Genomic DNA, 14,387 nt, shown 5'->3' on the forward strand with positions numbered 1-14,387 from the left:
TGGTAGGGGCACGTGACCAGACGGTTCGTGGCAATACGCAAACATATGTTTAAATTAACTGCATCCCAAATTACGATATTGACTCTGTCAAGCAAAGACCGTTTACTTGTTGGCGTTCATCTGAGCCTGGCCCTTGTCGTGCTGAAGGTTGCCCTTAGCCTGCTTGGACTTGTCGCCAGTGACAGCTCCGGCGACAGAGTCAAACTTGCCCTCGACGCGGTCGCCAAGACTGTGAGACGTTAATATAAGACCTTCACTCTTGTCCCTTGTCCGTTGATCTTTCATCAAAGCCCTGCGGCACTGCCACAGGCTTTGAGAGCGACTTCACTTACCCCTCGGCGTAATTCTTCGCCTCGGCGGCCTTGATCTCAGCCTCGCCCTTGGCGTGCTGCTCCTTTCCGGACTGGGTGAGGTTTCCCGGAGTGGTAGCGCCAGTCAGGTTGTCATAGGCTTGGCCAGCGGCCTCCTTGACGCTTCCCATGGCCGAGTTGTACTGTGAGATTAGCGAGACGCCCGAGGGTGGAAGAAGAGAGATTCACCTGGCCGTCAAACTTGGAGGGCTCGTTGCTGTTGGAGGACATTGTGCTTCGTGTGATGATCTGTGGAGTTGGAAAAGACGGTCTGCATGCCAGAACCGGCTCCTTATATCCTCATCTGGACCGCTCTGATCCGGGTCCCGGGATGCATGTTGCCAACACTGCCAGCGCGGCCAAGCTGTGGATCCGGGAAGAGTAGTGTTTCGATGTCTGTGACCGATGACGTCAGGCCCTGTATTTGTGTCCCGGCTGTAGCTATTACCTCAGGTCACGACAGGTAAGCGACCCGTACCAATGGGCGACAACGACGTCATAACTGTCGGAATACGACCGAGGTGTGCCTGGCCGTTTTCATGGTGTCGCGAGGATCCCTCTCTCACAGCGAACGACTGCAGCGGAAACACGCGGGGATCCTCCTTAATGAAAGGGCCCAAAGGGCCAGACGGCCTTCGTGCTGTGAATGTTGTCACAGCGGATCACCGAGGGCCGCGGTCGGCCTGTGTCCAGCGCACCAATGAGGCGCCAGAGCCGTTCAAGGACGCGAGCAAGGGCCGTCTTATCCTACGCATCACCGCTGACAACCTGTCGACAACGCGTTGGGAAACGATGTCATCGGACCGCGTTAAGCGCATATCGCGATCGTGAGGCGGCCATTTGAGGCACGGTAGACCGAAGTTGGCCCCTTAGTCAAAACCAAGCCCCAGGATTAGTCGTTTCACGACTAGTCCGCCCGCGACCATGGATGGACCTTCCTTGTGCTCAAGGACCGTTTCGTGGACGCCGCCGTGGACGTATGCAGCGCCCACGATACTCGGCTCTCGAAACTCCCGAACGGATAGTGAACCCTCTCCCCCCCCACGTGGATGAATGTCAGAACTCATATGAAGGGATAAAGAGGTTCGTTGAGTCATCCGGACGCTGAAATCAAATGTCTTCCGCACAGATTGCATGACATGTGGGTGAAGAGCTGGTGGGTCTATACAACGCAGCGCTTCAACTTCCATCTGCTTAGCGAGGCACTCTTTCCCCCGCTCATCACTACGTCTCAAATCCGCGAGATAGCACATCAAGGAGATCCCGAGATGAAGTCCGCATACGCGACATATCTGTGGGGTCAACCGGAGTCAACATCATGTACCCACCCCTTGTCCTTCACAATGTTCCGGGAACGGGACAGTAACGTGTACTGTGGGTCAGTACGCACGTCATTCAGAATGGTCACTCACAGTCAGTACCCAGTCAACGCTGACACCTGGCTGCACGGCCGGTTCGTATCCACTGCCGTCGGCTCGTAACGGGACCAGGCTTGCAAGAGCTGTCACGTCGACCGAGGGCGCCAGCGACGCAGCCACTGGCTGGAATTCCTGGAGAAGGTTGTGCAGTTCGACTGACGGCAGGGGATCTTTATTGTTAGTAGTCATTGCCTTACATGACGTACCCGAGCCCATACCGCCCCCGCTTGGCCAGAGCTGGATTTCATTGCTTTTAGCAAAGGAAGTGAATTCAGCCGGCAACGTCGTGCAGTCGGGAACGTCCAGTTCGTCTACGAATGGCGCCTGCACTTTGCAGAGCTCCTCCAACTCCGCGACGCTGAGGTTCATCGTTCCCCATTTCTTCACGCTGGAAGAACTGCCCACTAGAGCACGCCAGAAGTCGATCCACGCCGCGGTAGCTGGGTCAATCAGAGACACTCCTTTCTTTTCCCTTACATGTTCCTTCTGGCAGCCCAACGAGAACTACATCAGGTGTTGACAAGCCCTTCCGGGTTGACAGAATCTCGAGTGCAGATCGGATGCTCTCAAGATATTCCTGTGTCGATTGTTCTCTTCTCAGCTGGATCTTGACAGTCACCTCGAAATCCTCCTGCTCATACTCTGCTGGAGTGTGTTTGTTGAGAGCTTCGGGCTTGGGAATGATGAGAGTATTCGTGTGAGAGTTGAGAGCAGCGGACGGGGGCTTTGTGTCCAGAGCTGTATGCAGGGCGCGGTGCACCAGGGGGGGCAGGACGAGCTTCGGGTCCTTCGGGTGTGGGTATCGCACCGCCAGCGGCGACTGAGAGCCGCTGAAGAGGAGAAGGCGCATGGTGGGCTGATGTTTATCAATGGTTAGGCCCAGCGATATTGAGCAAGAGGGTCAGTTGAGCATGCTCGCGTCGATCGTTGGTGAACGGAATCTGATTACGTGAGTCGGTGGACCTCCACCCAGACGCCGCAGGGTGGCAGCCATTTCTATGTCACAACATCTGCATCGTTTCAGAGTTGTCCTTCCATACTGCCAGAGCCTTGTCGTGCCGCACTGCACGATCAATTGAGCACATGCATACGTCTAGGTCACATACAACATCTCACACATGTTATATTAGTACATATCGCTGGTTCGGACAGGCGTGGGGGGACCAAAATCTACAATCGTCGGAGTACCCCAGGGTGCAATAGGCTCGTCTCCGAAGCGCGTGTCTCGGTATCGCTCGGTACCCAGCATCGTTCGAACACTTGGCATGGGAACAGTGCTTGAAAACTTGGAGTGTCCTGTAAGGCCATTTAAGGCCACGTCCATGTATTCGCGAGCAGGGGACATGTTGTCGAAAGCTAGGGGACCACTGTCCTCCGGGGATCCCCTCGGAGCTGCCGCTGCAGCTGTGTAGTTGTCGGTTACATCTTTGGTGGCTATGAGAAGGCCTGGTGAAGGGGTCGATGGTTTGAGGTTGCTCAGGTTCACTGAATTGAGGGGCATGTTCGTTTGTGAAGGCGTATGGCAGCCGCCCGACAGCTCAGCTTGAACATGAAAGCAGCTAGCAGACCTCGAACGGGACGTGGAAGATACAACCGGTGTTGACGTCGAGAAGTCAGAGACCAGTGGCTGTTCGTAAGGCTGAGGCGTTTGCAGGACGCCGCACGGCGAAAGGGAAGTTTCGCCGGCCTCTGAGGGCGTGAGAGAGCATTGGGTGTGAGATGAATTGGTACGGCCTGACGAATCGCGCCGAGGACGTTTGATGGCTAGATGCGAAGCACGCTCGGAAGTGTCGTTCTTCCTTTTCGCTTGAATGGACGGTCGGCTGATACGTCAGTGACTCTGCCTTCAGTGATGAAACGCACCTTTCTAGCTCAGAGCTTACTCGGGACTCCGGTCTTATGATTGCGCAATCAGTGACATTGGCGCTCGCCCCTCTTTCGGAAGCCATCTCAGCTGCAACGAGTGACCGCAGTCGATGTTGTAAGTCTTCGCTGTTCAGTAGGGCTGCCAACATGGTTGACTGCTGCTCCCCCAAGCGAGCCACGGTGTGCTTGAGTTGCTCGACCTCAGTCCTCAGCCTTTCCAGCTCAGAGGGACTTTGTTCCCCCGCGGGAGCAGGAGTTGCTTTGTGAGCAGTGCGGGAAGTGGTGGATTGCTTGTTCGTCTTGGGACCACTGGCCTGGATGGCAGCTCCTGTTCCCCGAGGCACCGTTGTTCGCTGAACAGGTACTGTCCGAGAGGATCTGACGCCACTGGAGGAAGCCGGGGTCGGTGCAGGTCTCATCTTGCTCTTTGCGGAGTGACTGGGGAAGGCGTGACTGGCCGCTGGACGGGCAACAGAGCGTGGGGGCTGTCTCTGCGAAGACGGCCCGCCATTATACGCGGAGGACTGAAAGAACTGGGCCAGGAGGTCTATCAGCACGTCGGATTTGGAATTTGCTCCTTTGATGTCATAAGTCTGTCCGGTCAGCTTGCCATATAGGGACGCACTCACTTTGCAGAGTCGCTGAAGATCAGCCCGCCGCAAGCCCTGCAGCTCTTCACGAGTGTATGCACGGGTCTTAGGCATCGCGAAGGCAGCTGTGACAACTTGTCAGAGGTAACAAGAGATCGGAGTAGTAATATGACAAGAATTCGGAGTGATGACAAGGGAACTGAACAGAGGAGGTGTCTTTGTGTGGGAATGGATGGTACAGCGCAAATCTAGAGTGTGTTGTTGACATCAATTCTCGGTGCCTGATCCCATGTCGTTGATTCAGAGCAAGAACCGACTCCTGACGGATGCTTATCTGGCCAGTGTTTACGTAACCGGATCACCCGATTGCGGGGTTCGGGAGACTGTTTCGTTTGCGTCCCTTACACATGCGCGTCGAAGGTAGTTTGCAAGTCAACGATGGCGGCGCATGGCAGCGGCCGTTGCCTTCATCGGCGAGAACAGAGTCTCGTCACTGACGAGGAGAGGAACGCGGAGAACGAGACTACTAGGCAATTTGAGAATTGAGGGTTTCGAGACGGGTTCATGGATCGAACACAGTTAGCAGAGAAGCTTTCGTAACCTGTAGAAGTCTTGCAGAATACAAAGAGTGCAAATCGGGCAATTCCGGCGCGTCATCTGCTGGGCCACAGCTGTCTATCCCGCATCCATAGGCTAAAGAAACAACTCCCTGCCGAGAGAGGGATGCCGCGCGGTGTGCGGACCTGCTCGCAGCAGAACGATGAGAAGGTGGGTGACGACGGGCAATGGAGCGCGGCGCTGGGCAACGCAATAGCGATGCGCCCCTGCCAGATGCTCTTACAGAGCGCGTGCTGCCGCTGCATGATGCAGTAGAGGTGGTCGCTTGCGCGAGAGTTGCAGTGGCAGTGAGCAACTGCACCATGGTGCATACAGTATACGAACTGTGTAAAACATAGTTTGCCATTCGCATAGCTCGAGAGTACAGGTTTAGGAGGGGGGTGAAGTGTACGTGCTGGGCGTGTAGTACACGGCTAGGGTTCCAGGGCGCATGCTCTGTACGTACAGTGGATATTCAGATGGAGCCTTGCCACCCAGCCAACAGGGCTGGCCTCCACGGGTGACTCCGCATTCTGGCCTCAATTAGCTCAGCTGGGCTGTCGTCAGTAGTCAGGTCCCAAGTCCAGGTGCGGCCGACGGTCAGACCCTTCACCCGCTGACGTCCATCAGCCTGACTAGGCAGGTAGGGAGGCCTCCATCCGACACCGCCAGACCTCCTCCTCCATACCTCCATAGTGCACGAGACGGACTGACTATTCCACACCTTCGCACCTCGATCACCATCTGGACTTCTCGACCTTTCAACGCTGCGACGTACCCGCATCACCATTTCCGCTGCCCCCACTGCTTCCCCTAAACTATACTCATCATCCCCGTGTCTCGCCCTACTGTACGTACACTGCTTCCCGAACTACACCTGGACCTTCCATCTCCCCAGGCAACATCGTTACCTCGCCTTCGCCCTCCATCCGGTTTCCGGCAACTCCGCTATCTCGTTTTCGAACCTTTCAGCAGCGGGCCTGTCACTGCCGTCGGCAATGTGTTGAGCTGTTCAAAGGCTCATCCCCGCCCGGCCAAACGTTCAGTGTGACCTTGGCGGTCCCACCTTCGGCACACTGAGCCCCACCTCTTCTTTCCCCCCTCTCAACCTGTTATCATGAGCGGCGTCTTCCATCTTGATGAAGACCGTGAGCGCGAGCCGGCTTCTTCGACTACCGCACCATCACCCTCCTCTCGGCGATCGTCTCCCCCCCATCAGTCTCAACCCTCAACGGTTCGAACCTCAGCAGCGTCCCCACCAGCTCTGCAAGTGCCCGCCTCAGGCTTGCCTCAATCCCAGCCGTTCGGACGCAAATCCGCAGCCTTCGCAACAACGCCGTCATTCTCTTCTCCGCTCGCTCAAGCGGTGACTGTGGCATCCCACACCGATTCGTCGTCCTCGTCCGCATCGTCAACAGAATGCTCCCCTCATCCTTCCGATGACGAGGGCTCGATCGCGAGCGGTGCAGCCTCCGCAATTGAAAGCCCGCTCTTGACAACTTCAGGTGGCCGTCCGTCTGGGCCTCCTGATCCTGCACCTCCTCGCCGCTCCTACTCTCGTCCACCGAGCCCATCACAGACAAGACAGGGGACCACACCTGGGTCGTCACTCAAGAGTCGGGTACGCCGATCTGGCAGTATGTCGCTCAGCTCAGGTTCAGCTATAGCCTCTAGGGGTTCACCACCCACATCTGCGAACAACCCATCGAGTAGCCGGCGTGTCGACATGTGGAGTGATGTTGCTTCGCAAAAGTCGCACCACAGCAGCATGAGCGGATCTAGTGGTCGAGGGACGGCTTCAGAAACGGGAGGCGGCGGCTCTAGTCCACTGGCGTTTGGGAGTCCAGAACTGGAAGCTACGGTTGACCTTCTGACGGTACCTCCCCCCATCGCTGTGGTCTCACCCACGCCTTCCAGAAGCCGGGACAGCAACATTCTCGGATTGGGATGGGCCAGCGGCTGGGGTAATCCGAATGCCGCGCCATCGGTTTCGAAAGGGAAGGGAAAGTCCAAGGATTCCTCTCGTCCAGCAAGTCCGAAGAAGGAGGCCGAGGTGACCGCCCCCGGACCTTCCAGGTGAGTTAAGCACTGCTAACTCCGCTAATTTCTAGCCCAGTGACGCGGCCTCGACGAGGATCAGAATATATGCGATCGTCTTCCGTCGACTTGCGTAAGCAGCAATCTCTGCGTCTTGGTTATGGTCCGAACGGGGGGTCGAGCAGTCTCTCCTCATCCGCGTCGCTGATATCGCCGTTGGACCCCCTTCCATCACCATGGTCAGAGACACCGGGGAGTCTCGCGGGAGTGGTGGCCGAGCATGGTTCCGGGACTTCGCTGAGCCGCTCCGTCACAGGTGCGTCCATTCGGCTGAATCGGGTTCCAACAAGCGTCCGACTTGCGGCGGATCTTATCAAGACTCAGTCCACGCCGCCGCCACACCACAACAGCAGTGACTCTTCTACATCGGTGCCGACGCCCAATCCATCGCCTGCCGAGACCGACAAGGGCATCAGCGGCTTGCCACCTCGAAAGTTGGCTCTTCCAGCTTCAGCGTCTCTGCCGCCTGGTGCTTTGAACGCGGCACTATCTTCGTCACCCTCCGCATCCTCTCGTTGGAACTCCCTGGATGCAACGACAGACGCGTCTAGCTTTTCTTCCATGTCTTCTCCTACATCTGCCGCCCCGCACCATGCGAGCCCTTCTTCAGCCGGCGTCTCACCAACCACGCCCCCCCACGCCTCGCAGGGATCGAGAGCTTCCACACTGGAGGCAATGCTGTCCCGGCGCTCCTCTCCGGTGGCTGTGCTTTCGCCTTCCTCTGCAACAGGGAGCTCGTCAATGGCGGAAGAGGCGTCCAGTGCCGGCTTGGGCTCGTCTCCCACAAACCATCTCGACGGGGTTGGACCATCTCGACTCAGAGCCGCTTCCGAGCAGGCGTATCAGCAATTGGCGATGCAGCAAGCCACGCGAATCTCATTATGCAAAGCCGACAGGCGAAAATGCAACGCTGGCGCCCCCGTGGTGTTGGCAGTCCGGTGGGTTCACAACGAAAATCTCAGCTAACGTAGCAGGAAGGCGAGAATCCTCCGCTGCTGACTCCAGGTGGTTCACCTGCAAACCGTCTCAGCGCCTCGTACGTCGAAGGAGGGGGATCGCATTTTTCAGGTTGGGAGTCGGCTCGCCAGTGGGCTGTGGACAGTCCTGGGCCTCGTCAACGTCCTCATGCCGAGCACAGAGAGGTGCCTCACTCACACTCCTCTCACCTCGGGATTGATTCCTTCCAACCTAAATTCGGCAGTGTACGGATGGAGAAGCAAGTCTCAGCGACAGGGTCTGTGGCGAGCATAGAATGGGTTGACTGGTATGACGAGTACAAAGCCTACAAGGCCGAGAAGATCCGGGCAGAGGCACAGGCAGCTTCAGAACGACAATGGTCACAGCCCGTATCACCCATCGTCGGGCCGTCATACCTGGAAGAGACGACCCTCGACCCCAGTGCTTCGACAGCTACATTGACAGTCGCGGCAGAGCCACCACCGACGTCTTATGCCCAGAAGGGTGAGCCAACCCAGCAGCAAGAGTCTGGCATGCATCGGAGACGAAGCCTTTCCCTTCGTTCGGCGATATCCGCAATGGATCAGAAGAGATCTCCGAACCCGAAGCGTTCAGGACTACTGGACAGACCGCGCCAAACAAGCGGTGGATCCACGAGATCTGCCTCTGGAGATACCCACCTGTCTCTGCGAAGAAAGAAAAATCTGGTCTCGAAGATGGAAGGTTGGTGGAACGCTGTCAAGAGCAACTTCTCCGCAGACGCCGAGATAGATACTCAGCCCTCGTCTGGTCCCTCGGCATATTCGCATCCTCGAGTACCATCTGCCCCTCAAAGCAGGCGCGGAAGCGACAAGTCTTCTAGCACGTTTCTTGTTTCAAGTCTCCATCCTCCTGAACCGGTACGGCGCTCGTCGTCAACGTCGATGCGGTCTGTTCGCCCCTCGACGTCTCACATGGATCTTCCCAGGGGAGAAGTGAGCGCTGCTGGCGGAGGCAGTGGCATCGCACCTGCAAGCGCAGTTGAGCCCATCGTACCCGTCGCACCCCTCGCAGAACCCGCTCCTGCTGTGGTTCACAAGGCCGGTATCAAGCAAATCGAGCGTCATGCTATTGGCCTCGAGACCCGCAGGAACCAGCCGTCATTGCGGTTGGACTTGGAACCGAATCATCTGGTCCTGTCCGGCTCGCGACATCGTGGCAGCTCTTACATGTCCGGCTCCAACGATTCACGTGGAAGCACGATGCCGTCTGGATCTGTGGCCATCTCACACACAGCGAATTCACGTTCGTCATCCTATGGGTTCGGTCAGAGCCTGAGTGCCTCCTCGCAGTGGGAGCAATCGCCATCGCCCCTCCTTCCTGCGCTGAGTACGCGCGAGACGAAGGACGACAAGCCCGTGGCTCCAGGAGCAGATCTGACGGTGGCGTCTGTTCGGCGGCATGTGAAGCAACGTCTTAATGCCGCAAAGGAACAATGTGACTCGACGCTGAAGAAAATCATCGGCACTATCACGATCTACGTGGATCAGCGAATGGCAGCTACGGAGGACATCGAAGATCCTCGTCAAGATTACTTCGACACATTTGCTGATTCCCCTTCTTTGGATCCTGCTGATAGCGAAGATGACTGGAACATTCCACCAATCGGGGGTAGTAAGTGTTATCTGCGGCACGTCTTCTGACAATAGATATTCCGTCGCGCGGCTCCAGTCGCCGTGGATCCATGTCCATGTCCACCTCTGCGATCATCTCCAGTCCTTCTCGTAGGATGAACGCTCTCTCAAGCGTGCCATCTAGCCCTCGAAAGTCTATGAGCCGACGACGGCCGAGTATCGTTCCTCGTCGGGAGCACAGGGGTCTGTCAGCGGATCAGCCTTCCGCGTGCAGCTCACGTTCAACATCTCGCTCGCGATCCCCAATGCCTCACATGCGTGGCTCAGGCCACGCACACCAAGGGTTCGACGGGCCTGCAGATGCCGACAGACTGTTCTTAACCTCACTGCAGGATTTGATCGTGTTGGCGACAGACGTCCTGGATCTGACCGTCGACAGCCTTATCTCGCGGCCTTCTGCTTGCGTTGAGATTGTCCGCAAAATACAGGGCACTGGTCAGGCTTGGGACGAGCATGAGGATTGGCCTGGGCGTGCTTGGTATGTGGATATCCTGATGGCGGTCGCTCGTCTCGCGCGGGTGTTGGAATGGTGGGAAGCGGAGAAGGGCTTCTGGAATTTTGACGAGGATGCCGACGAACCTCTTTCACTGCTGTTACGGCCCACCAGAGACATCCCGCAGTTCGAGCTGGAACCAGGCCGCTCTGATTTTGAGCCTCCGCAAGTCTTCTCCGCGGCGTCGACGGATATAGAGCAAGATCTTTCTCAATCAGCAACCACAGTGACATTGGCGCACTCTCAGGCGATCGGTTCTCCAGCGATGTCAGCAGTCGACGCAAAGGATAGGGCCAACCTCGATGACACCACCCAAGCGATCGAAGATCTCCGTATCTTGGCAGAAGAGGCACAGATGGTCAACATTGTCATGGAGCTCAGCCTTCAGGGCGAGGAAATCATCTATGTCAACGACGCGATCTACGAGGTCATCGGGTAAGTTAAACGTCTCGACTGGTCGCTAACATATTCCAGGCGTGAACCGGAAGACTTGTTCGACCGACCAATATCGGACCTCCTTGCACCAGCAGACATCTCGCATTTCGCCGAGGCTACCCAAACGCTGCTTGAGGACGACAGCAACACTGTCGAACTCCGATTCCGCTTCGAAGCGCACAAAGTCGATGGGTCCCCCGATGAGCGCGAACCAGGTCCGAGTTACATGGAGCTCGAAGGTGTGGGAATGCTCATTCGCGAAAACAACGAGCCGTCCCATACAATGTGGGTTATGAAACCCGTCACCGCGACCCAGGTTGAGAAGATCACCGATGCCGTTTTCCCCCGCGACGGCGTCATTTCAACAGAAAGCGTGCTTTGCCGGATCTGTGAACGCGAAATTGTCGTCTGGTTCTTCGAAAAGCACAACGAGACATGTGACGCTGTGCACCGTCTGGACGCGGAGATCGATCAAGCGAACGAATGTCTGTGCGAGCTTGTGCGCACAGTTAACAAGCTCAAGGCAGATCTGACTGTCAATGACTTGCGGCCGGCATCCGCAGTCCGGCCCATCGTCTTCTATCAGATCCCCGAGTCTATTTCCTCGGAATCTGAGCCAGAAGATGCTCAGGGAGTCGATGGTACCAAGGTTGACGTTGCGCAATTGCAAGCAGTGATCGACATTCTTTTGGCCGCGAAGAAGATCGAAACGCCATCTGTTCTAGATAGCGAAGTTGACATGCCCTTCAACCTGCAACGCTACATTTCGGCCGAGTCGGAAGAGAAACTGCTGCGGATCACTCGCTGGCAAAAGCCACCCACAACAGACAGCGGCCTCGCGAGACTGTTCACTCTGATAGAGGAGCAGCTTCGCCAGAAGCAGAAGGCTGTCGCTCGTATGCAGAGTACAATCAGGTACTCTGAGAAGATCCGCCACGAATGGGAAGACAAAATCAATCAGATGATCACCGACAGCGAGGACGCCAGCGGTTCTGACAGTGGGTCAGATGCTCTGGACGCATCAGCCGGCTCCACAGAGGTTGCTGCCAATACACCCCAAGAGGCTCCCGGTCTTCGAGCCCCCGCAGTACGACTACCCATAACCCAGGGTCACCCTCAACGTGCAGCTCAAGATGTGCCCACCCAGAGGTTGGCGAAAGCTGGCGCTGCGCCTATTGCGCCCTCAGTCCTGCAAGATTCGCAATCTGAAGAGGACTTGCGCTCTACGAACAGCCCTGGAGAGGCTGCTTCATCAGCCACCGACAGACCGTCGACGCCCCAACACATGAGCAACTTGACACGGCTTCGTCGCGAGGGTTTATCTGGTTCTCCCGACGCTTCTCGGTCTCGATCTCGTCCGTTAGAGCGAGGCGACCAACGAGGGCACACGCGTCGAGTGTCTTCGGTTAGGGCTATCCGAGAAGGACCAGTTTCTCCATATTTAGCAGCAAGTGGAAGCACAATCGCGACCAAAGCGCCGGCCCCCTCCATCAAGGACTTTGAGATTATCAAGCCTATCAGTCGAGGTGCTTTCGGATCCGTCTATCTCGCGAAGAAAGTTGCGACCGGAGACTACTACGCCATCAAAGCGCTCAAGAAGTCGGACATGATCGCCAAGAACCAGATCACGAACGTGAAAGCCGAGAGGACCATTCTCATGAACCAGGCCAGCTCGCCCTACGTTGTCAAACTCTACTTCTCTTTCCAGAGCAAGGAGTACCTTTATCTGGTGATGGAGTATCTGAACGGAGGAGATTGCGCTACACTGGTGAAGACGTTGGGTGCTCTCCCCCTCGACTGGGCTCGCAACTACATTGGAGAACTCGTCCTTGGACTGGAGTATCTTCATGGACGCAATGTCGCTCATCGGTAAGATATATATACCTTGAATATTGCCCCGCTGACCTAACAGTGACATTAAGCCCGATAACATGCTCATTGACTCGCATGGTCACCTCAAGCTTACCGATTTTGGTCTGTCGAAGATGGGTTTGCTGAATCGCCAGATCGGCGGCCCTCGTCCCCCATACCTGCGTGGTACCTCGCTTCGCACAGTCGTCACCACTAGATCATCCATGTCCTCTAATGACTCTCCACTTCTATCCCCAGAAACTATTCCAGTCCCTTCTGCGTCTCAGTCCGGTGTATCGTATTTTCCTCAACTGGCGGACAGCCCCTCCGCAGATGACTCGAGTGGATCCGAATCCAATGGACCAATACCTCGACATATGCGCCATCGTTCGAGCGCGAAGGGATCGTCGGATGCTGGCACCAACTCGGGGGCGGAACCTCCCCGCTTTGTCGGAACTCCGGATTACTTGGCGCCGGAAAGCATATTGGGAGGCAGCACAGACGACCGCATGGTTGACTGGTGGGCCGTCGGAGTGGTTCTTTACGAGTTCCTCTACGGAGTCCCGCCATTCCATGCCGAATCGCCTGAGAAAGTATTCGATAACGTGGTTTCTCGACGCATCAATTGGCACGAAGATGAAGTGGACATCCCCCCCGATGCTCACGACCTTATGGACCGTTTGATGTGCTCCAATCCAGCGCAGAGATTGGGAGCTCGAGGGGCTGATGAAGTCAAAGCCCACTGTTTCTTCGAAGGAATCGACTTTGCAACTCTCACTTCCACAGAGGCCGTTTTTGTGCCCAACGCTGCTGATCCTGAGTCAACAGACTATTTCGACCCTCGGGGAGCCAACACTCTTCCAGATCAGGAACACTCTGCAGTTTTGCCTCCTCTGGCTACTCCTCCGGCCGTTGATCCTCCGCTCAACTCTGACCCAGCCGTGGCAACCGATCAGCCGGAACAAGCAGACGATTTTGGAGCCTTCAACTTCAAGAATCTCCCTGTTCTCAAGCAAGCCAATGATGACGTGATCCGTCGCATTCGTTCCGACTCCATCGCAGCACTGGGACAACCTGCTGAAGTCAAGGATCGACTGCGTGGTCATCATGTGGGCCGGAAGGCCAGCACTCGGGGTCGAGGGCCCCCGTCACCTTCCACCTCAACGTCTTCTGCCGCTTCCACCCCCTCCAGGGCGGGTGCGTCGCCAGTCACGCCGAGCTCCTTCGGGAACTCGTTGCATATACGTCGTCCATCAGAACTTAACGCTCTTGAACGCGTGAAGCTCATGGACCACGACAGCCTGCGACATCATCCGAGCAATCGTTTCCGAGCCGGGTCTGGGTCGAGTGCCTCAGACTGGAGTTCGAACATGGAGGCTTGGACACACCCCCGACGTCCCAATACCGAAGAGGGGCAACTGGTACCCGCTGCGAACCCTAGTCATCCAGCTGGCAAGTCACTAGTTGTTCTTGTGGCCGAGGACAATCCCATTTCTCAAATGGTAAGCGGGTACTCGCAGCTTTCGCTGACACTCAGGTCCTTGAGACGCTCCTCTCCCGTCTGGGCTGTCGATGCGTTTGTGTCCAAGATGGGCCCGAAGCCCTGGCAGCTGCCATGGGCAGTATAAGTGAGTACACAGTGTTTGCGTGCGGCTAATCAACAGAATTCGACATCATTTTCTGTGATATGAACATGCCGTTTGTCAACGGTGAACAGGTGGCGAGAATGTTGCGTTCAACGACCAACACCAACCAGAACACACCCAGTATGTCCTAAAGCTTGAGGCGAAGATGCCCGCTGACACGCAGTCATCGCGGCCACCGCGTACGATGAGGCCGTATCTGAGCGGGGAACAGTCTTCTCTGCGATACTACCCAAACCGTTCTCAAAGGTCGAGCTCCTTCAGTGCCTCGCCAAAGTCGGCTTTTCACTTAGCTGCTCCCCGGAGCACTCGGTGACAACCATATGACCAACTGATACCCTTGGATCAGTGTTGTGACTTCTCGTTTTCCTCTGTAACATGCCCCATCCTAGATGTTTGTAACTCGTCGATTTTGGT

The 14,387-nt window shown here is 56.4% G+C and overlaps 4 protein-coding genes across 4 annotated transcripts; 1 reads left to right on the forward strand and 3 right to left on the reverse strand.

The window, feature by feature from the left end:
- Positions 1–102: 102 nt before the first annotated feature.
- A1Q1_06058 (hmp1 protein) lies at positions 103–581 on the reverse strand (the record flags this gene model as incomplete). The annotated part of the gene is made up of 3 exons (XM_014321267.1): positions 103–229; positions 333–493; positions 540–581. 3 exons carry the CDS (start codon positions 579–581, stop codon positions 103–105), a joined length of 330 nt encoding a protein of 109 aa, XP_014176742.1.
- A 1,069-nt stretch (positions 582–1,650) lies between these two features.
- On the reverse strand, positions 1,651–2,618 carry A1Q1_06059 (uncharacterized protein; the record flags this gene model as incomplete). The annotated part of the gene is made up of 4 exons (XM_014321268.1): positions 1,651–1,722; positions 1,763–1,923; positions 1,975–2,172; positions 2,246–2,618. The coding sequence occupies 4 exons, from the start codon at positions 2,616–2,618 to the stop codon at positions 1,651–1,653; spliced, it is 804 nt and encodes a 267-aa protein (XP_014176743.1).
- Positions 2,619–2,894: 276 nt separating this feature from the next.
- On the reverse strand, positions 2,895–4,338 carry A1Q1_06060 (uncharacterized protein; the record flags this gene model as incomplete). The annotated part of the gene is made up of 2 exons (XM_014321269.1): positions 2,895–3,591; positions 3,632–4,338. 2 exons carry the CDS (start codon positions 4,336–4,338, stop codon positions 2,895–2,897), a joined length of 1,404 nt encoding a protein of 467 aa, XP_014176744.1.
- Positions 4,339–5,938: 1,600 nt separating this feature from the next.
- Positions 5,939–14,263, forward strand: A1Q1_06061 (uncharacterized protein; the record flags this gene model as incomplete). The annotated part of the gene is made up of 11 exons (XM_014321270.1): positions 5,939–6,897; positions 6,938–6,991; positions 7,044–7,842; positions 7,893–9,528; positions 9,816–10,476; positions 10,621–12,345; positions 12,389–13,524; positions 13,585–13,829; positions 13,874–13,955; positions 14,045–14,093; positions 14,185–14,263. The coding sequence occupies 11 exons, from the start codon at positions 5,939–5,941 to the stop codon at positions 14,261–14,263; spliced, it is 7,425 nt and encodes a 2,474-aa protein (XP_014176745.1).
- Between the last annotated feature and the right edge of the window lie 124 nt (positions 14,264–14,387).

This window comes from Trichosporon asahii, assembly GCF_000293215.1.
Source record: "Trichosporon asahii var. asahii CBS 2479 unplaced genomic scaffold scaffold00075, whole genome shotgun sequence".
In the NCBI taxonomy this organism is placed as follows: Eukaryota; Fungi; Basidiomycota; class Tremellomycetes; order Trichosporonales; family Trichosporonaceae; genus Trichosporon; species Trichosporon asahii.